The 23358-nt window shown below is 39.5% G+C and overlaps 1 protein-coding gene across 7 annotated transcripts in view; it reads right to left on the reverse strand.

The window, feature by feature from the left end:
• The window catches only part of chd9 (chromodomain helicase DNA binding protein 9), a 74902-nt gene that overhangs the window by 38645 nt on the left and 12899 nt on the right, over window positions 1-23358 (reverse strand). For all 7 annotated transcript variants that reach the window (XM_056758549.1, XM_056758558.1, XM_056758531.1 and 4 more), the window contains exon 2: window positions 16875-18536. In XM_056758549.1, the coding sequence (XP_056614527.1) occupies window positions 16875-18413 (1539 nt within the window). In that variant the 5' untranslated portion in view covers window positions 18414-18536. The remainder of the gene's footprint in view (window positions 1-16874; window positions 18537-23358) is intronic.

The raw sequence follows: 23358 nt of genomic DNA on the forward strand, positions 1-23358 counted from the left end.
CTGGACGCTCTCATTCTGCTGCGCTCAGCTCTATTCTTTTCCCTCCCTCGCTCTCTCCCTCGATCTCATTGATTCCCTCCGTCCGTCCGTCCGAGAACCGTGCTAGCTGTCCGGGCTTTCGTTTTCTCGTCCTCCGGCACGCACACAGACTTCTTGTTCCTCTTCCTCCTTTCACATCCCAGACGAAGGTAGGTAGGATCGCTACCCCTGCTTGGTAACACAAAAGGTTTTTGTACTAGCTCGGTTGGACGCTGTGTAGCTTGTTTTTCTTAATTCCACTTGTTTTTTTCCTTTTTCCTCATTCCCCTCCCCTCTCTCAGACTGGGTGTGTGCGGTGAGCGGGAGACCCGGGCGAGAAATGAAAGCACAAAGCAGCAAAACGCATCAGCATGAATATTAGAGATGTCGTTAAAATCCAGACTCGTTTTTCTCTCTCTCTCTTTCTCTCCCTTGCTCACTCACTCGCTCTCTTTAGCTCATTGTAAAACAGGAGGTCCAGCAGAGGGTGCTAGCTGTTATTAAATTAACTTTCACAACTTAACCCCAAAAATACTGAATTTCTCAACTTGGAAAATCCCAAAAGGTACAAGCCTTGACCTACTACCTTGTAGTACCCTGTACTACAAGGGAAACAATTCAGGCAACTGATCAAGAATGGTCATATACACGTATATCAAACAGCCCATGTGTGTCTTAAAGCATTACACTGCTTAAAACTGCAATAAAACTATAAATCATAAGTCAATGATCAGGCAGAGATCCCCCTCACCACACACTCACAGAAAAGCACACAAGAAGAGGCAGGTGGCATGAGTTCACAATGCAGCTGGATTGACTCACAGGAAGTGACAACAGAGACTCGAGAGGAAATTAGGCCATGCATTCACTTTCCCAAAGTATGACACATTGGCCATGTGCAACGCTCCACGTGCACTACAACACACCACTGAGTGCACCCGCCAATACACACACAACAAATACGCACGGTTAAAATGACGAGTTCATATTGCGGAGTAAATGTATCAACAAATAGTAAGCGAGAACACCCTTGCATGTCAAATTGTGCAAATAGACACGCACAAAGGTTGGTCATCTTCGTGTAAGAATCTTACTGCAAAGTGGAGGAGCTGAGGGATAAGCTTTGGCTAGGCATGCACCCGAGACTGGAGTGAGAGCAACTTCTGCAAAGTTAAATTAAGACAAGCGACCAAAATAATGTCACAATTCATCCTGTGTCATACTCCTTCCCTCACTAGGTGGCATACAACTGTGCATGTGTGTATTCATTTAGTACACCAGGTGCACGTAAAGCTTCAGCGCAGGAGAACAAGCTTCAATAAAAAAACATGTGCGTGTGAGAGAGATAAAAATGGAAAGACAGAGTGAGAGCGACAGAAAAGAGAGAGAGAGAGAGAGAGAGAGAGATAACAAGGCCTTGAAGTTTGGACTGCTTGGAACAACTCGTACTAAAACCTTGATAAACGTCCTATGCATTCACCAACCTAAATGTATTTAATGGGGTTCCATGAAGAAATTATCATCAGACCTGTTTCACACGCACACAATCTTTCATTTCTCCTTTAAGTTGTAGAGACCAGCGGGCTGATAGTGGCATGATGCAGTGAGTACATTCCTAAATTGAAAAACACATGGAAGAACACATAAAACAGGGAATGAGGAGGGGGGAAAGTGTGACATGAGGAGGAAGGAAAAACAGGCACATGTTGTAGAGGTCACATGGCACAAACGGCTGCGCACCATGGCAACTAAACAGTTAATATGTAAATGAGATGAAATAGCAGCACCAAGATATTGGGAGGAGTTCAGCTTTGCAGAGAATATGAGAAAACAAACAGAGAGAGAGAGAAGCTATTCCTTCCGTCCACCTACAGTAATTATTTACCGTCACGCCCAATGTTCGACTGCCTATATTAGGCATAATAATACAGACCTGCCTATATAAAACTCTTAACTATTTTGAGGCAATAAATTCAAATGATGTGAAAAAAGATTTACTTTAGTCCTCAAATAACAGGGGACTGGCAGATTGTTTCCACATCAAAGGACAGTGGAAAAGAACAGAGACGCACCGATAATAGATTTCTCCACCAATACTGATTATTTTGAGTGGTATGTGCGGATACAGATAATGAAGGTTTAATAAATATTTCAGAATTTTCTGAATGTTATAAAAAAATGTACACAGTAGGAAATCTTACTTTATCTTTTTTTTTCTGTTGAAAACAAAATAAGTCATTTTGAAGAAAGTAGGACAGCAAACAGTTCTGGGGCACTTTTGACTACCACTGTTTTTTCCTAATCTGGTTGTCAATGGGTGTTGGGATCTGTTGCTTATATGCCCCTTATCCTTATTCATATTTGTTTACAAAGTGATTTGTTGCACAGAGCAGGGAGAGCCACGTGATGAAAGTGAAAAAACATTTTGAATCACAATGTCGGCTCACCATCATGATGTCTGTCAGCCATCGGTGATGGGCGATGCCATCGTCTATCGGCCCAGCCCTAGTCTTGACAACGCTTATATCCCTTTACTGCGCATGAGTAAAACCTATGACATTTCTGTCAGTGGCTTCCTTTCTGCCTTATTATAATGCGACAATGTAGAGGAAAGGTACACATGTTTTTTTTTAAATGGACGGACTAGTAGGGATGTGGCACAAGACTATAAAGTTGCAAAGACGAAAGTGAAACTGTCCTTGTGCTCCGCTGCCAATGAATTTACTGACATTAACGTTATCAAACGTAGGAGCAGTCAAAACAACCCTGCTGGAAAAAAATAGAACCCTGACCAAAGTTAAATGGATTGAATAGTTATAATGGAAATTGTATTGGTTTTAATGGAAACTATACTAGTGTCTACTGGTATGTGATGGATTCTATAGGTGGGATGTTAAAAAAAATTCCTCGGGTGGTCCACACACAGCAAGTTGTATTTTCAGCTCTAATTTAAGTAATAATTTAAATAATTGAAGGGGGACTTTTATGTCAAAATAATCACAGCTGCCATATTACTCATATATAGAAGTAAATATGTAGTTAACGGTTAATACTTGTTCTGAGGATAATAAACCTCCTCATTTTGTTTAATATTGCTTCACCTAAAACATTTCTATGAAACCTTACTTCAAAATGGCATAAGTGTGTGAAAATGTGTTATTAAAGAAAGCTCTCACTTTCATCCACAGCTCTTAAAACAATGTAACAAAGTAATACAATTTCTTCCCACAACTTAAAATCTGTGTCCTGCTTAGGTGAAAATGAATAATACTGTCAGGACCAGAGAGAGAGTTTAGTGCCCATAATTAGGACTAGACCTGCAGACTAATGTGGTACAGCAGGGAGGAAGGGCTGGAGAATTAATGAGGGAAGGCCTGATGTGTAGCGCTGGTTTCCTGAACCCATTAAACATGGCAGCTAATAATGACCCATATAGAGCACAGCAGAAACAACCTCCAAAACACACACACCCACACATGACCATTTACATTAAACTTCCATTACACAGTGATCCATGTATGTCCACACATACACTAAGTATCTACATCAAACCTGGCTTCAGTGGCTATAGGGGGTGTCTACATCTGGCCACTTTACACATCTTGATCAATCAGCTTTTTGGAACATAATACACATAAATCAGACCTGCAAACTCGGAAGTCAAAAAGGTGACAGCCAAACAATCAGGGGGGGGTGGTTGGGTGAGGTGCGATGGTTCTGGGGGCATCCTCCCCATAAGATCTTTTTTTAATACTAACATGTATATTATGCTTTCTAGCGCACTCTGACGAGAAAAAATATATACTTGCTTCAATTAAAAGAAACTGTCACAACAGCCAAAATTTGCTAGTCAAAATGTGTTTCTTCAGTCTTTTGGCCTGCACAAATTGTCCAAGTGCACCACATGACACCTATGGAGCAGCAGCTTATCACATGACGTATGAACTAGGTGAAGCTTATACGCAAATAACACCCGGGATGCTGGCATAATTACTCAGAATGCGCCTGGTCTAATTTTGAGCTACAGGAAAAAGAAGTGAAAAATATGGTATAAGTCGTAATTAAACATCTATACGATTCACAAGAATGGCATATATGGATTCAAAACGGGGAATTTCACCAAAAAGCGTGAGTTTGCAGGTATGATAAATATTAATAATTTTTGTATACTGTATGCACAATATATCAACATCCGCATATGATGATTTTTATAAGAATCATCTTGCAACACAAGCAAGAATAAAGATATGTCAGGGAGAAAGACAGGCAGATAGCACACAGCAGGTAGACTAGACCTTTACACGTCCTTTATTATTTACAGCAAAAGGGACAGAGACAGGTGGTAAAACATGTCTCAATAAGCTTGTTCAGTAGCGAGAACACTGACCAGGGAGTCAGCCATTTTAAGGGCGGTCTCATTTGCAAAATACTTCCATTGCACTGAAACATTCATTCCCTAATAATACCCACAATGTACTAGAAAAACCAGGGAGCATCGATGCTCTCTACGTTTCTTTACCGGAAAACACTTTATTGAACTTTCAGTCACTTGCGAGATCATTGAATCATTCAAAATGAACCACATAGAATGCAAGATTTCTGAATGAGCTTTAGTCATATCAAAAATCTGTTTGGTTGAATAAAAGTAATCATTTAGATAACTTAATAATTGTCACTTTTATCTAATTGTGTTAGAACTTTTAATATGTCAAACTCAAAGTCAATTTGCTGAAGCCACTTAAAGGTACGGTAGGCCTATGTGTGTGTGTACAAGATCAGGATGGCACCACCTATAAATGGTAAAAACCCTATATATATATAACATATCATACTTTTTACTCCATTACATTTCATAAATAAATGTTGTTGTTTTAACATTATAATCCTTGTTTGCATTAAAATCACTATCTACTTTTAATTAAGTAGTTTTTTAATTTTTAAAGTAAAAAAAGACTGATTTTGTATGTACTTAAGTACTGTATTAAAGGCAAAACATTTAAAAAATGTGTTTATGAAATACTAGAGTATGATACAGTATATGCTCAGATTTTTTCCTCCAAGTAATATTCGAATCTGTTTTCAGTCTCATAATGTAGTTGAGTAAAAGTAAAACTACTACTATTGATCTCTGTTTATTGCACAAAACCATCACAGTATAAAAGACTCAAATGCAGAGTGGCATAAAAGCGCGCATGCGCATCCCGGAAGCGCAATGATGCACTGAAAGCACAATCTCCTTCTGAAGTTGAGGGAATCCTTTGCTCCCCAAAGTAAATAACAGTTAGAACTCAAGGAGAAGAGATGATATGTAACATGTTTAACACATAATGCGTTGCATCCATCCAACAGATTACAGTTAAATCAGAGGTTTAAAACGAGTTATTGTGTATGAAGACTCACAACATTCACACCACTTCCACTGCTTCTAATAAATTAAGATATACTCAGCGAGTAATTCTCCGTCTCTAGCTAAATACATTTTAAACAAAACCATAGAGTATCATCTTGTGACTATGAAGAATAATCAAAACATTGAACCATCTTGGAAAGAGTAACGTCCTGACCTTCACCGTGAACACGCTTGCTGACTGGAGATGTGTATATACTTTCTCTTGTTCTACTATTTAACTTACACACGCCCGGGAACAGAAACTGCCATTACAGCAGATAAACGTAAATAATTTGCCATGTCGCCGCATTTCACACACGTCAACGTTTTTTAGTACTCGATGAAGTCGTTGCAGCCATAATAGACAGGCATGCAAAACAACAGTTAAATTTAATAATCGACCAAATTTGTGCACTGATATGTAACAGAATAATGAAAGTGTTTCTCATATCAGGGTTTTTCCTAGTTTAAAATGAGGCACAGGTGGTGCCATCCTTATCTTGAACAAACACTCACGTGTAGGCCTACCGTACCTTTAAGTAGCTTAACCAAACACTTTACATATCACAACAAAAACTTTTTGGGTTATTGATTAGTGAGATTATTGAGTTGTATAAAACATGACTTTTATTCAACCAAACAGAAATGTTTTAACTCAAAAAAAACTTTTCATCCTTTTCAACTAACTATTCAGCCTGCGATACCCAATTAAATGAACCCGTCTTATTAAATTTGCAAAGCTCATACACATCCTGCGTTCGATTGTGCTCCACAGAGCTTTGAATGATTCACTGAGCTCTTATATTCGCTAATGACTGAAAAGTTTCAACAGTTCAAACAAATCGGTTCAAAGGAGTAATTTGTTTGAAAGTCGTTCTGATCGCAATTTGCGTTCATACTGACAGATGTAAAACGCTGATTTAGAGAGCCAACTGCACAGCTTAAAACATTACAACGATGTACACCACGTTAATTTAAGACACCTTTCAAGAAATTAAACGTACTTGCATGCAAAACAAACAATTACAAATGACAGTGTTGACAGAATACACGCAGTGTTTTTGGAAAGGAAGAGTCTTGAGGCGGCATGAAATTTGACGGAGGCGACCACCTCCAACTTTTCTATGCAGGAAAAACCCTCCATATGTTGTTCAACCAGTATTTAATGTTCCAGTGAAATTAAAAATAACAATTCTTATTTTTTCATGAAATACTGCAGCGTTTATAGTAAAATAGCTCATCAATATGGATTATATGTACCCTGATAATCTTCAGTTCAAATCAGAAAATGCCCTTCTGCCCTGAAATGACTATCCATCTCAAATGACGTAAATTAGACGGCTTGGCCGGAGCATCCGTTAACTCCTCCCCTTCAACTGTAAAGTCTGCTGCCAGTTTCATTTCAAAATCAATGCAACAGCTGTTTTTACACATCCAAATGAAATCAATGAAATTCCTTTTCACTCAGAAATGTGTCAGAATACGGAAGTAAAAATTATCGCAACTTCCGATTCACGGGGAAAAAAGTCAGAGATGTCGGTTTTGCCGGAAATATAACAATTTGCTTAAGCAGTCACGTCACAGGAAAATAATTGAACAGTATCCCAATGAGAAGGGAGCCATGGTCCTTACCAGTGCCCTGACCCGTGTACACAATATATTGATTCACAATCTCGGGAGCAAGGGAGCTGATCGAGACACACACACACACACACACACGTAAAAACACTCAAACACACAGAAAGCCTTTAAAACAATGCAAATCAAAGACAGACACAAACAAATGTAATGGAGGAACTGCAGTTCATTTGGCACTTGTGCATTTACCCTGTCAATGAACCAAGGAGACCTGCCTGGAGGGCATATCCTGTTTTACATTTCTTTCATAGATACTCCTTACTTCACATGTGTGAGATGCACATGGCAATACAAGATAAGAACTTATTAATTCAACTTCACCACAGCAAGATAAAAACAGAACTCCATTTTGTTTCACAACAGTAAAACATTAACACGGTGAAAGTGTAATGAAACTCACTGAAAAAAACAAGTCCAAGATTACAGACAGAAAAAAGTTTAACAAAACATAGAGCTTTACTTCTCTAACATATGTAAAAAAGTATAAATTATTCTTTCTTTCTGCCAACAAAAAGTAATCCAATACATTCGTTAGAGAAATCTTTTTTTTTTGACTGTTTAGCAATCGCTGCATCTAACAACTGCATATGACAACTTCATGTGTGCAACAAATTTGTACTTGGGCGTTTCAGTGTTATGAGTGTGACATTTTTAGTCAAACTAGAAATAGAAACCCTCAAGAGAATTCATATATTAACAACATATTCTACCATCTGTTTATATTTTCCTAAACCCCTAGAATAGTGATAGAGTGGAGTGTTGAGGGAAATATTAATACTTTATGAATGTGACAAAAAGTACACAGTTTTGAGAGCCGTCATCAAAGCTATTTACAAAGCTAGGAAGAGCCAGGATATAATTTGGTAAATCTTTGTTACTTGGATAAATGCTCACTTTCGGGTGAACTATTCCTTTAAACCAATGGTAGCCACATTATGAATGAATGAATGAACAAGGCATTTATATAGCGCTTTATTGTGTATTGCAGCAAACCCAAAGCGCTTTACAATCATATGAAGGGGTCTCTCCTCACCCACCACCAGTCTGCAGCATCCACTTGGATAATGCGACGGCAGCCACAGTACAACGGCGCCAGGGCGCTCACCCCACACCAGCTATTGGTGGAGAGGAGAGAGATAGAGCCAATTCAGAGGATGGGGAATATTAGAAGGCTATGATTGACAAGTGCCATTGGAGGGAATCTGGCCAGGACACTGGGGTTACACCCCTACTCCCCTAGTGCCATGGGATTTTTAATGACCCCAGGGTGTCAGGACCTCGCTTTAACGTCTCATCCGAAGGACAGGACATTATCTGACTGGAGCCGAATCAATTAAATACCTCTGGTCCCAATCCCCTAGCCCTGTGGCTCTCAACTCTTCAGATCCATTTTCATGCCATGTTTAGTCCCAACCCTGTTAAAAAACACCTGAACAAGTTTATCAGCGACTTAAGAAAGAGATGCACTGAGCTTAATGTGGCGCTGCGCAAATCTATCGGCATATGACATTAAAGTACCACGAGGACGATTTATGTGCCGACTGCTCCATTTGCATTTGTAATAGCACTCGCGGTACTTTAATGTCATACGCTGATATATTTGCGAAGCAGCATATTAAGTTCAACACATCTATTCCTAGAACGCTTTAAAGGAAGGGTGGGTGATCCTCACCAGAAAGATTTTGTCATGTTGGTTGGAAATCCTGATAGCAAACAAGAAGTATAGCAGTCAATTTTTTTAATTAATTATATATCGTCTGTGAAAGGCTTGGGACCATAAAACGTTTGTCCAATCAAAACATACTGGCCGAACGCTGTGACTGGTCATGTGTACAGTTTCAGCCAATGTTTTTTGCATACCACTGCGCACCCTGTTCACACAGACATCATACGTTATCAGAGCGCTCACGTCAGCTGTGTCAATGTAGAGAAAATGGCGGACAATAAGCAATAATAAAATTTTCCAGTGGAACCGACAACAAGTAAGTTTACAAAACGATAGTCAATTTTTGAAAAAGCATTGACGAAAAAACGTCTGCATCATGAAAGAGGAAAAACGCAAATTAACATTGGTTCAGCTGTTATACACAATGGAGTCAGCTCTGGCAGGCAATGGTCTTTCTTTGGGACAGGTATGTACAGGCTTTCAAGAAGAATTTAATAGATTTAGTTAGAAAATTGTTACGTTGATTTACGAAACACATTCATGTGTTTGGATGAGGCGTGGTTTTGTACGGCGAATCACATAGAGGGTGGGATTATAATTTCAGTGCTAGCAGGCTAAAATTAGCACCTTTCCAAACTAACTACCTCACCTTTAAGAGCAGACTGCTCACTATGCATTTGAAAAGCTCTCGCGGTACTGTAATGTGATACGCTGAGCCATTTGCGCAACCACGCATTAAGTTGAACGCATCTGTCCCTGAAGATGCAGATTAGCTGGTTCAGGTGTGTTTTGTCAGAGTTGGGGCTAAACTCGGCAGGAGAATGGATCTCACGGGCCAGAGTTGAGAACCCTTAACCTAGCCAATCAGTAAACCTATGGCCTTAATCTTCTAGCAAATCAGAAATCTACAATGCAATAGCCACCTCAGATCTGACAAATAAACAGAAACTAAAATAAATAACTTTATATAAATGAAAGCACCAAACTGGAAGCTTAAAATATTAGAAACAGATTTGAAGACAATATCTAACACCAGCTGAACTATGTGTATCTAATGCGAGTGTAAGGGGTTAAATGTAGTTGTACAGCAGTACTGTAGATCAGACTGTGTCATCACACTGAACTCCTGACATTCCTCTAACCCCCCTCACGAGAGCTGAGAAAATGGCCGGCTAACTCACAGACAAACACACACACACACACACAGTTACTAATCCCAAAGTCAAAGCTTATTAATCCTCAGCAGGCTGAAGTGATACCACACTCACACAACACACAAACACATGCAAAGTGATAACAGCAAAGCAGAAAACGGGCTTGAGATTGAGACCTACTGTGTAGTTTGGTCTGGCAAACTTCCCACATGCTTTTTTACAACATAACTCGACTAATCCCTCCCTCTTCCTCTCTTCTCATCCCTCCCCTTCCGTTGAGCATTAAGACCCCCCCCTTTGGAGAAATGCTACCACAGACCCTTCCTGTTTACCTTTAACCTCTAATGTCCGTTCACAGTCGAGAACTGATAGAGGGTTTCCTCTGTCGCTGATCTGTGAAACTCACAGCAGTTCTTCTTACGTAATCTGTCATTTGATTAGGCAAGGAACAGCTGACCCTGGATCAGCACTCGAGGGTGCGACGGAGCTGTCAGACTGGTTGAATGAGACAACGACTGGTAGCAGACTAAAAAGGGAGGGAATGACACGAGCACACACACAAGTTATATTGTTGGTTCAGGGACAGGGGGTACTCTCTCTCTCTCTCTCTCTCTCTCTCTCTCTCTCTCTCACTGAGACATACAGCAGGAGGTGACTAAGTGTCAGGTTACAGTGGTGGATGAAAGCTTTGCCTGACAGACCGGCCCAGTTATATAAACCTCACAGACGCAGGGTCAGGAAGCAACAAAGCAAGTTGGCCACACACAGGCACGCACTTACACAAAGAGGCGGATATGCGCACACACACAGACCTGTTTTACTCACACAGCGCATTCACGCCACACACGGTAGGATGCCTACAAGCAAGCATGCATACACGTGCGCATACAAACTTCATGCCATAAAACCTACTGGGTGGGAAAAAAAACAAAATGCAGTCGTTTTCATTCAAGCATCGTTTCACACTCTTGCTTAGCCTCTCATACATTATACACACAGAACATATATTTCATATTAACTAACATTTAAAGGCCCACTGCAATGCCTTGGAACATGCAGCATTATTTGATATGTTGACGTCATTTTATTTCAACTGAAAAATCCAGAGAGCGAGAGACATATCGAGTGGCCCCTCCCACTTTTAAAATAACCAACAGGGTTTTGTTTACAGCACAGTCAGCCTCAGACAGCCACATTGACAGTAGTGTAAGTCCAGTGCTCTAGACTAACATTTGAGAAAGGTGGCACAGGTGCTACCACGAGCCACAGGGTGAGGTAAGAAAAAATATTCACAAAACTGCATTAAATGTGTTTAAGAACATTAATAAATCAATTAGATATTAATACAAGCATTGTTTATGATTTAATTATTTTTATTGTATATGTAAATTCTCTCAACACTTTACCATATTTAAAGCACATCTTTCGTAAAGCTACTTTTATTTATTAAAATATAATGTTTATTTGTTGTGAACATGAACGACTCATATAAGGGAAAACAGTCCTTTGTTGTTTGATGAACATTATAAACAGAGATCTTTATTATGCTGTTGCCACTTTAAGTGGGTATGCATTGTAACACTACTGTAACACACATGCGTTTTGTTTCCAACTGTTTGTTCACGAAACGGACTACGTTTACAAGGATTCTTGTTAATATGGTAATTTTTAAGTAATTTTGTCTTTATATGTCCATTTCAGAGTAAGAAGGCGTGAAAGAGAACCAGTTGTACTATTTTGTGCTCCTATTCACTGGGTGCGCGCATATTTCAAACTACCCGCGAGACCTGAAGGCTTTTAGTGGCTTTTTTTAGTAGCGACTCACAAATAAATGTGTTTAACGTGATGTATAACTTTAACATTTTGTATGCTTTTCAGTATTGTAAGAGAGCTTTATTTAATAGAAAAAAGCTTAAAGTTAAAAAACATGTTTCCTGCATTAGCTTCACATGCATACAATAGACCCAACACATTTTGTTATATTTGGAAATTGAACAAAAAACAATGTTTTTGTAATGTTTGTTTTCCCTATTTTACATCCCCCAGTAAACCATGAATAAATCGGACAACATATGCTACCTTTGGTAAATAAAATGAATGCATGTGAGAAAACAAGCTGAATGTAAGATGGTGGTCTAGTGGGTAAGACAACTGAACTGGTAAATCAAAGGTTGCTGGTTCGATCCCAGCACCCACCACCAGTGTGTCCTTGAGCAAGACACTTTACTCCATGTTGCTCCAGGGGGATTGTCCCTGTAATAAGTGCACTGTAAGTCGCTTTGGATAAAAGCGTCTGCCAAATGACTAAATGTAAATATAATGTAAATGAATGAATGAATGGCTATGGCAGCAGTGCAGCCGGAAAAAGTTTTCCCCTACCTCCGGTCTCTGTAGCCATTTTGTGAAATAGGTCAAATTCTGTTCTGTAGTAAAAAAAATAAGGCAGCAGTTTATTCTAAGCAAGGTATTCAGATCATTTAACTCTGACCTAAACAGTCTCCACAACATTGTATTATGAATTGTTTTGTGAACCTGTAACAATTTAACAGTGACAGCAATAAAGAAATGTATACTACACTATTTACTATATTTATACAGCAGCTCAGATTTAATACAAATTTCACATCATAAAAGCCTGTACAGTGGCAGAAAAAGGCATATATAATTTAAATGGGATGAGAGGGCGACATAAAATATATACATTTTTTAAATCAAAGAAGTGGTTAGTACAAGGAACCCTGACTAGCATTACCTCAATCAAATAAAAACAAAACATACAGACAAAACATCTGACCCCTATAAACAATAGATCCCATCCAGAACAGTAGGTTATGGGGTAATGTGAGGGATGTGGATTGGTATTTGCATCCATGTTGCTGAATGTTCATTCTGCACAAAGCAGTAGCACAAAGGGGCTCTGTTCATGCCGTCAGCCGGTCTCACTCACTCTCTCGAGCCCTCACGCTATCACACCACCCTGTAACACTGTGACTGCCCGCTTTGGCCTGTCATTCATACTAAACCGTTTATCACACAAGTAGATCCACCCACGAACTGTCAGATCGAATGAGAATTTAGTTTATTGTCCTCTTTCACAGATTTGTGATTGTGACCAACAAAACTCCCAATCACAAAATATACTGCACAGATATCCTTGCCTTTAAAATCCGATATTGGCAGTTGACAAATATACTGTACATGTGTCCTATGGTGTGACACCATTTTATTTACAATACTGTTCCAGAAAAGTAAGATCCAAATGTTTGTGCAGCACATTTCACGGATGAACTTGGGAGAGAGATTAAGACGGCTAAGCTTTCTATGCGCGAAAGCTTTGGTTAAAAGTGGGGCCATTTCAACCATTAAAACTTCGCTGGCACTTCAGATTCGCAGCCTGCAAGTGTTTTTCATTGTAAAAGACTTTGTTACAGACTAACGCAAGTTGAGTTTGTCGTTTGTTTGTGATCTGCAAATGCAGACGCACGCGCAATGTGTAAAAAGACAACATAAGTCCTAATAATCAGTAATAATGTTACAACTAGAGGCATAAAATGTCGTGTTTATAATGTCTTTTTATTCAGTATTTATTTTGGGTTAATTGTCTTTGTTGAGTCGCGACGAGACGTGGCGTAACACTGGTTGATCAAGAAAAGCAAAAGCGCTCGCGTAATTTATTATGTTACCATTCCCTGCTGTAATGGGAGCTTGTTTCGATCTCACACAAACTCTGTATGATGTATATGGTTGTTTGTTTATAGTCTTTATAACGTAACGTTGTATGCAAGAGGTAAAACAGATAGCTATAGTTTTTAACTATTTAACATAATATATTTTTCAAAAAAAATTACCAATCCTTTACATCCTGCTCGAGTCGCGCTGGCAAAGTTGATGTATCGGCTTGATCATCTTCATTTTCCGTATCAGATTCGGGCTCTAATTTATATAAGGAAGTACCGATCATATTTTGACACCTGTCAGTACAATTGCTTTGGAACATGATGTTCCGAATGTGGTAAGAGGCGTTACATTTCCCTCACACTCTTGCAGTATTCGACCAATCACTAAGCACTGGTTAACTGGCTAATCATAACACACCTCTCTTTTCAGATCGATGAGCTTTGTAAAAAGAGATTTATCTTCAATGTAATTTTTCTTCTAGAGTTCAGGTCACATTTATGTGTCAACTACCCATATAAACATCTTCTTGTCTGAAAGTGCTTACATACTAAACCTTTTTAGCTGTACGGTTTGCACTCAATCCTTTTTAAATTGGGAAGGGGGTTGTGATGGTATCCAACTGGTTTGACAGAAACATCAAACCCAGTGCCTAATGCCATTTTTTTTATGTGCAAAGAATGAAGGTGAAACAGTAAGTTTTAAAGGTCCATAACATCCATTCCAACCTTTTTTGCATTCACCAATTCATAAGAAGAGTTGGGTTTTTCTAATGTGTAAATATGGAATAACACCGTAAGCATAGACTACTGTACAACATGCCTTTTCTTGTTGTTACAGAGCTAAACCGCATTTAAGGAAAACACCTATGTAAAGTACAGACATGTGTACTGTTTGTTTGCACGAGTCTAATGGGGGTTTTATAAAAAATTTGGGGGTTCCACCTTCTTGTCTCCTCATCATTTACTTGGTTGTTACATGGACTAAGGGAACGTCTCTTTTCATTAGTCAGATTAAAGCAAGTTACGCGTTAGCTAAATTAAAAGAACTGCTAAGGACACGTTAACGCAATCCTACAGGCTTCACTTTTCATTCCACTGACCCCCATTAACAGGCATGAGAAAGTGGCAGACTGGAAACACAAGCTCATGTGAAGACGTTTCACATTTCAGCGTGTTCAAATTGAGCTCTGACCTGCCAATTTGTATCATGTGAAAACATGTGACCAATAGAAGATTAATACGTCACGGTGTGACCTCTTAAAGATCCAAAATGGAGGAAAAACTGATAATAGCGATACTGCACACAATACACAGGGGTTTCCGCTGGAATTTTTATATGATCAAAAGCATTAGATTGCTTTTCACAAACATGTGTAACCACACCTTAAGGTGAAGTTTCAAGATCGAAACACCAACCCCTCATTGTCTTATAAGACGCAGAACATTAAAGCACAAATTTGCCCCTTAAACCCTCAGGGACAGAGGAGGTTGAGTGCATTTCTCTTTTTTACCCTGGGACAGCCTCATATCATACATCTGTTGGCTTTCCACAGCCCAGTGCACATGAATGGCCAGTCTCTCTCTCTGACACACGCACATCCAAACGCAGACAGACACAAACACACTCAGTACAGGAAGTCACACGATATGAACTCTGATCCACATCCTGGTTCGGCTTTAATTAAGGATATGTGAGGACAGACAGATTGACTAGAGGAGGACATAACAATGCATCTCTCGAATTGCCAATCAGCACCTACACAGCGTATGTCTATATTTAGACGTGCTATTTTAACAATAGAATAAAAAATGAACACAAACTATAATTTAACCCATCTACTGACGAATAGTGAGGTCACTCTTGTTGTTTGTTTCTCCTCCAACCAAAGCAATGTGGCTGGCAAATCATAATCTGCATTTGGGTAGGTGTATTTGTACATGCATGTCTGACGGCAAAAACACTCTGTGTGCCCATCAGAAAGAGTGGAAAGAGTTCACCGTGTGTGTGTGTGTGTGTGTGTGTGTGGCAGCTGAATCACTGAGCCTCAACTCCCTGTGTCAGCAGCAATGAGCTGAGGGGAAAGACTGATGCTCCAGAGAGAAAGAGAGAGAGAGAGATAGAGTGAGTGTTGACAATGAAAGTACTGCCTGCTGCTCTTGATCGGTGAACTAGACAGCACTCCTGCTCTATTTCCTCTCGCTCTTTCACTTCTTTTCTCTCAGGATGCCTCATTATCAACATCTCCCCATTTGCCTGCCCTCACACACATATCTCCCATTTACACACACACTTAAAACCAAAAAACAGACCTATTCTAACAAGCTATAGCGCACCTCCCGCTATCCTACGGTTGGCCTGACCCACATCTTGTTATAGCCTTAAGTAAGCTTAGCCTCAGTAAGTCCTGAACACACCATTGCCACTCTTAATCGGCTGTTACCTGCCTGCCTGCAGCCCCTCAGGAGAAGGGATAGAAGTGAATAATCTGAAGTTATATGGAGCCTGTATTCAATCCATCTTTCCTCTGTCTGTATTGTCCATTCCTTTCTTGAACAGATCAACTTTACAAAATACTAAATACAAAACTTGTCTAGTTGGCTAAATTCCAGTGATCATTTAGCTCTCATCTAGTCAGGAGCTTAGTGAGTAGACACCATATTTCATATTTTATTCAAATGAGGGGAAGAATAGGCTGAAATGTTCCCGTAGCACAGGTAGAGCACTGTGTAGCAGCCCAAGGGTCACATGTTCGATACCCAGGGAACACACATACTGATTAACTGTAAACATTGTAATACACTGAAGGTCACTTTGGAAGAAGTGTCTGAGGAACAATGTAGAATTACAACAATTGTAAAAATGTTGAATGTTAATAGATTTTTTGATATTATGATTGAAAATGCATCTTTCCAAAGGAGAGTCTGGAAATGTAAAAAGACCTCATAGATAAGAATAGGTTTTGTGGAAATCAGATGTGACAGATTTAGACAATGCAAGCTACACTGTAAAAAATTACATAAGTCACTTGAATATACATTATGTTAAACTGACATAAAAAATCTACTTTAACCAATTTCAACTCAATTGTATAAGATACATTAAATGTAACTACATATTTTATGTTATTTTAAAAAATTCAAGTGGTTTGTAAAGCCAAATCATTCCTTTCCTCTCAAAAGGCTCAATCAGACTTTACACCCAAACCATAGAGTTCAGAGGTATAGTCTTTGAGCACTCCAACATCTCTGCAAAGTGCTTTCACCAAAACTCAAAAGCTGTCTCAAAAGCTAATAGACATTTTCAATCACATGTGTAAAAGATTTTTTCTCACCTGTGAATTGTGACCTATTGGCACATCATGTCCATCCACCTCCCCCTTCGCTTCAACTCTGTCTTCCTCTTGTTGTTCATTTCCTAATCCTGCATTTACCCAAGAGTGATTGGAGGTATCTTCTTGATCTAGTGCCTCCAGATGGGGCAACAACTCATCCTCCAAAAGGTCAGGTGCTTCACCCAAGTCCTCGAGCCTCCCACCATGTTGCTCCACCTGAAACCCATTCCTGTTGCTTCCATTCTGCCTCGAAGAAGATGGTACTGCCACATTACAGTTCTTCCTCTCCATCAAAGGGAACGAATGGTCAGCAGAGAACGAGTTCAGACCTTCAGAAAACAACTCAGAGGAGATGAAGGGATCCCGGTTCGATTTGGAGCTCTGCATGCCACGGAAAAGGCACTGTTGTGCTGGACTGCCAGCCAACTGGACTTGCTGCTTATGTTCCATTCCAGAAGACAGGAAAGAACAACCAGAATCTAACAAGTTTGGAGCTGATGATGGGATGGCAGGTGAAGAAGTTGTCAAAGAGACCGGAGTAGAGGGGTATGACTGAGTTACTACAGAGGGAAGCTGGCAGGCAAGAGAGTAATGAGCAGTGGGATAAGACGAGCCATGGCTCACCGAGCCAGCTGAGAAAGAATGGGTTGCAGGGGAGGATTGCACAGGAAAGCCCAGTTCATTGTCTTCCAACCTTGGACTTGCAGTGAAATTCTGGACCCCTTGGGCCATCGGAAACCTGCTGTGCTGTTGGGATGACACATGCATCATAGAGGCCTCTTGAAATGGTTTGGACTGCGAATGACTACTCTGGGCGACTGCAGGGTGAAAGGAACTGCCCTCCCTGTAAGGCAAGTTACGGTGACCTTGCTGGGAATGAATTTGAGAGACGTTGCCCTGATAGTAAAATCCAGCATGTTCTTGATACGTCTTCCCAAGATGGTGCAAACCCTGACAGGCAATCTGTTGGTGGGGGATCTGCTGCTGGTTTGACATCGGGTGTTGATCGAGGCCATGCTGTCTCTGTTGAAGGTGCTGCTGAGCATATTGCTGATGCTGACCTTGGTGCTGCTGAAACTGTTGCTGCTGAAACTGTTTGAGTTGTGGGTGTTGATGTTGCTGTTGTTGATGGTGCTGATGATAGTTAATTCCTTTTTGATCATGGTTTCCCCACATGGGGCTGTTGTTCAGAAACAGTCCATTTGTCTGGGGTACTTGGTTCATATTGTGCCCTTGAAATTGTTGCTGCTGTGGCAGAAATGCTCTTCCGTCACTGTTACCTCCTTCTGGACCAGAAAATGATTGGGGTATTGAAGTCTGTGCCTTCATGGTGTCAAAATGCCCCACAGGTTGACTGTAGGGTATTCCGTGCTGGAGGACAGAAGTCGACCCTGCTTCCTCAAAGCTAGGGCCCAAGTTAAGTTCATCTTCCAAGGATACAGTCCCAGGGGGAAATTCTGGATCATCCTGGACTAGGCTGTCAAGCCCTTCCCCAAATATAGCAGGGTCATCAAAAAAGTCCATGATTGGGTCGGTCATAGTATGAGTTTAATGCATGAAGTGTCTGCCCCTCAGCGGCCCCTATGACAGGACTGCTGAGTGCAATAGGAAGCCGATAAGACTCACAGTGATTCTGTATCCATCACCTAGAAGGACTGTATTCTAGAAAAAAAACAGAAACAATATTTAATAACTTTATATACACAATTACTGATTATAGGAATCCAAAATATTACAAAAACATTCTGTGCTATAGGTATGTGGCAGTGATTCAATTTTCTCACCGGTTAATAGACATGTAAAAACACTAGTGACACCGGGTGTGGGGGGATTTGCTGTGGGGTTTGAGATGTTGACGTGAGCATGACAGATTTTAATTTCAGTTTTGAATTAGCAGCAATTCGAAAAAGGCAATTGCTTAAATTAAGGGTGGGTTCAATAACTTAAAGTGGGAATTCAACGCCGTTTCATGCATTCTGACTTCTTTACAATTTTAAACGTGCCGGCTTCTCGTGCTGAACATGGTCAACTTGCAAAAAATTAGTTTGATGTATTACGTGGCATTTCTGTGCTCGAGACAATCCCCCAAGGTTTATATAGGTTCTGAAAAGTTTTTTTTCAAACACGAAACTGTTCGTTCAACCGGACCTTAAATAAAAACACACAAAACTACAAAAAAGTACAATGACATGTGCTTATATAATATTTAACACAGACCTTATAAAAAAATAACCACTGCACACACCACAAGTAAGAAATCAACATAAAAAACCAGATTTAACAAATAATGTGAGAACAATAACAAAACAAAAAATCACGATACACATAAAAAAAGAGAAAGAAATGAAAATAAAAACTTTACGTTAAATAAGTTGCCTATATTAACAAAATGAGTAATCACGGCACACACCGTGCAAAATACTAATAAATAAGAAACTAATAAGAAAGGGAATAGGAAACAAAAAACACTTGTGTTAAATAAATAAAGAATAAAGAAAGAATAAGAAAGAAACACGAAACGAAAAACTTTATGTTAAACAAATGGCAAAGCACTGGCTTTTTTAAATTAGAACAAAAAGAAAATGAAAACTTAACACCTTCTTGATGACAGTGCTTACATATTCTACTACATGTTCTTTGACAGAAAAGTCTCCGTCATTGTCTTGTCAGTCAGCACTTCAATCTCCTCACATGATGAATAAAATCGAACTGCTGCTGGTGATCTTTGCTGAGACTTGTTGCTCTTACGCTGAATGTTCAGGCCCGTAACTGTAGTTCGGCCTTTAACTAAACTAAGTGACTCATTAATATAAAATTTCAAAATGACGGTGGGGGACAGTGCCGCGGTGCACAAGTGATGTAATCGGTTGGTGGGTGGACATCATGCATCACTGGTGACACTGACTATCGCAACAAGTGTACTGCGCTACTAAGCAAAAACAAGCAAGGTAATCTGCAAGATCTGTGAAATGATTATTGCAATGAAACGAGGCAATCCAACAAACGTGTTCCAACACTTAAAACAGCGGCATAAAAAACTATATGATCAATGCATGTCAACAAAGTCTGTCTAAACCTAACAAAAGCACACATTAAAGCCAGGCTGAACAAGTATCCATCATTGAAGCATTTGCAGGCGTAACGCCTTATGAGAAAGGATCAAAACGCCACAAAGAAATTACCGAAGCGATCACCTATCAGATTTGCAAAGACATGATGCTTGCGTACATCAGTAAAGACGGTTTCGAATATTAATACAAACACTCGACAAAAGATACCAGCTGCCCTTGCGCACTCATTTCACACGAGTTGTTATTCCTGAAATGTATGAGAAATGTAAGGCAGGCGTTGAATGCAAACTTAAGCAAGTAAAATACTACGACCACGACCACAGATTTTTGGTCCAGCAGAACGATGGAGCTGTATATGAGCAGCGAAATGTGTGCAGTGAAAATACAATTTTAAAGTTTATTTTTGGAATTTAGCTAAGTTAACCAGGATTTATTTTATGTTGTCCGTTTTAAAGACATTTATTTAAAGTTGTATTACTGTTAATACTATGTTATTCTTTTGTGGAATGTTTTGTTATGCACTTCTGGTGCACTGAGTACATTTAGAATGTTACATGCTTGAAAAAGTAAAAAAAATCCAAAATCGCAAATAAAATCGCAATTGCAATATTCCTTATAAAAATCGCAATGTGAATATTTCGTCCATATTGCACAGCCCTAGTTTAGGTTCACTTTAGATTAGGGGTGTAACACTCAGGTCATGGTTCAAAAGAATACATAATACTAGGTTCATGATAGGGCAGGGCGATCTTCCCACGTTCTTCATAACAAAGAATCTCGATCCACGATCTGAATTGTACATTACGTTTTTTGCACACAGCACTGGTGCTACAGAGATTTGAAGTTATGTAGCACAGGCTAAACAGTTGTACACATATAAGTATAAGCACAAGTATAAAACTTTATCAACTTTCCTTTCTTTTTAGTAAGAGCATGGCGTTAACAACACCAAGTTCATGGGTTCGATTCCAGGGAATTGCATATACTTTGAAACAAATGTATAGGATAATGTAATGTAAGTCGCTTTGGATAAAATAGTCTGCCAAAATGCGTAAAAAAAAATCATCTTTAAAAAACAAATGCACAGATCATCACATAAATAGACCGGTTAACAACAAAGGACATTAATGTTTGTCCTCATAAAATACTGTACAGTAGTTGCGTATACTATAGTATTTACTAGGCCTATAGTAAACTGCAGTAAAATTCCTAGACAATATAGTGTGTTTGAACCTTACCATAGTAAATGTTAAAGTATGCTTCTATTACTACAGTTGGTCAATTTATAACAATACCACAATTTGCTATATCAAACACTATAGAAAACTACAGATTTTTTCATTTGAGCGTTTAGGTAAACCTGTGATTTATTTTGACGGGTCGTCGTGAAGACGCTTCCACAATAGACAATTGACTTTCATTGTAAGTAGTTCAGTGACGATAGCTTATTTCAAACAGTTAAATGCACCTGAAATAAACTCTCAGGGCAGCTCTGGACATGATGTTTATGTGTTTATGTCCTTATTCAGTGAGAAACAGACAAATCCATGAGCGGTAAACTATGTAACACATTTACTCATGCATGCAAGAACCGGATTTTAATTTTACAGATTTTAATAGCGCTTCCACTATTTAGCATGCAGGATTCCGCGTCCGCATCACAGGGCTCTGGATATAGTAGAGCTGTGCAATTAATAGAAAATAATTGAAATCGTCAATTTTGGCCTTCGTCAATTACAAAAACAAAATGATCGAGGTAAAACGATTATTGTGCGACATTCCATTTGGCAATGATCCTTTCTTTTCTTGTGGTATAATCTACAGCGCAACCCCTTCCTGTACAGTGGTTAGCTGTGCTATGTCTTTACATTTATTTTTCAGTTTATTCATCATTGAGTAAGAGAGTAAAACACGCTCTCTCTCTATAGTTGTAGCCCCAAAGCGCTCTCTCTTTCCAGTATCTTGACGAGTACAATGTAACAGCTTATTCAATTAAATTTAACTTTTCCCAAAACCTGTCAGAAGTAGTGCCACAACATCATTTCCATTCAAAATGTGAACCAAACACTCTTCTTCTTCGGGCTTCAGTTGACAACTGCCGGGAATATTCTCCACAACAGAGCGATTAGCATCCCATGTCCGCTGTAGTTTTAGAAATCCCTAACTAAAATCTTAAAATCGGCGCTTAGCGTCTACATCATGGCTCTCAGCCCACCCTCTGATCGCTGTTAGGTCGGCTGGTATGGAGTCGGAGATAAACGGGGCGATGGTTTGCTATATCAGACTGAGTACAGAAGCAAAATGAAATTGAGCGTAAGCACGACGTCTGACGTAGTCAGGCTAGCAGAATGTATAGTTTGATTGCCAACTCGATGGATTGATTGAATCACTAAATTTGCTTCACCGGATCCCAACGTGCTCCGAATATTAGGTTTGTCGGACAGCATGCTGCGCTGCACAAACCGAAAAACACAAAGCATCTTTCATTAAAGGGCCGTAATCCCAGAAAATGCACTTTTAAATGTTTATATATCGCCAGCATGTGTGCAGAAACACCCTGTAATTATACAAATCCATACATTCTTCTTTTTGTAATCTCCTTTAAACCACAACAGTGACACAAAACAGGCTGTTGGGGATCCCTAACAATCTGATGTCACATTGATTTACGCCTGCCCATGACCACTCTCAGACTCCGCTTTATGAGCGCTTATGTCCACCAGGCAGGAGCAGATTTAGCCACTAGACAGCGACAAAAATGTCTAAGAAACAACAGATGTGTGCTGTCGTTGAATGTAAAATGGATGATAAAAGTTGGCCGGGAGGAGACCTTTCCTGACGAGCCTAGGTTCGTCCCGCTTATAACGATCGAAAGTGTGATTTAGCATTCCAGAATAATTTCCTTTTCCAGATTGACAAACCAACATTCATCTGTCCGTATCTCCGGTCTGGAAAAACTAAGAGAAACGATAGAGAGACTCGTTGGAAATGTCTCCGGCGGAGCATTCGAACGACGCTGACCGCTAGTCGATGTGACCCCTAGGTCGGGGCCTAGAGGTCTCGGTAGCTAAATCATTTTTACTTATAGCCGATTTATATTCAAGCGTGAATGCAAAGAACATACAAATCTCTCAATTGAAAATCAATGCCAACCCACCGAACGAATATTCAAATATTCTTGTACAGCGCTTAATTGTGAAAGTTTATAATTAGCTGTTCATACTTCTGTGAGCTACTATGTTCATGTGACATCCTGTACCTCAGATTTTCATGTAAAATTTAATCTTGAAATTCCAACATCATAAGAAATTGAGTTGCTCGAAGGAAATTCGGACTTGTCTTGCTGTAATGAAAAACTGCAAAAAAAGTAGGACCACTTAAGTCCTATAATTCAGCAACAAACTCTATGTTGT

Source organism: Triplophysa dalaica, chromosome 1, assembly GCF_015846415.1.
Source record: "Triplophysa dalaica isolate WHDGS20190420 chromosome 1, ASM1584641v1, whole genome shotgun sequence".
In the NCBI taxonomy this organism is placed as follows: domain Eukaryota; kingdom Metazoa; phylum Chordata; class Actinopteri; order Cypriniformes; family Nemacheilidae; genus Triplophysa; species Triplophysa dalaica.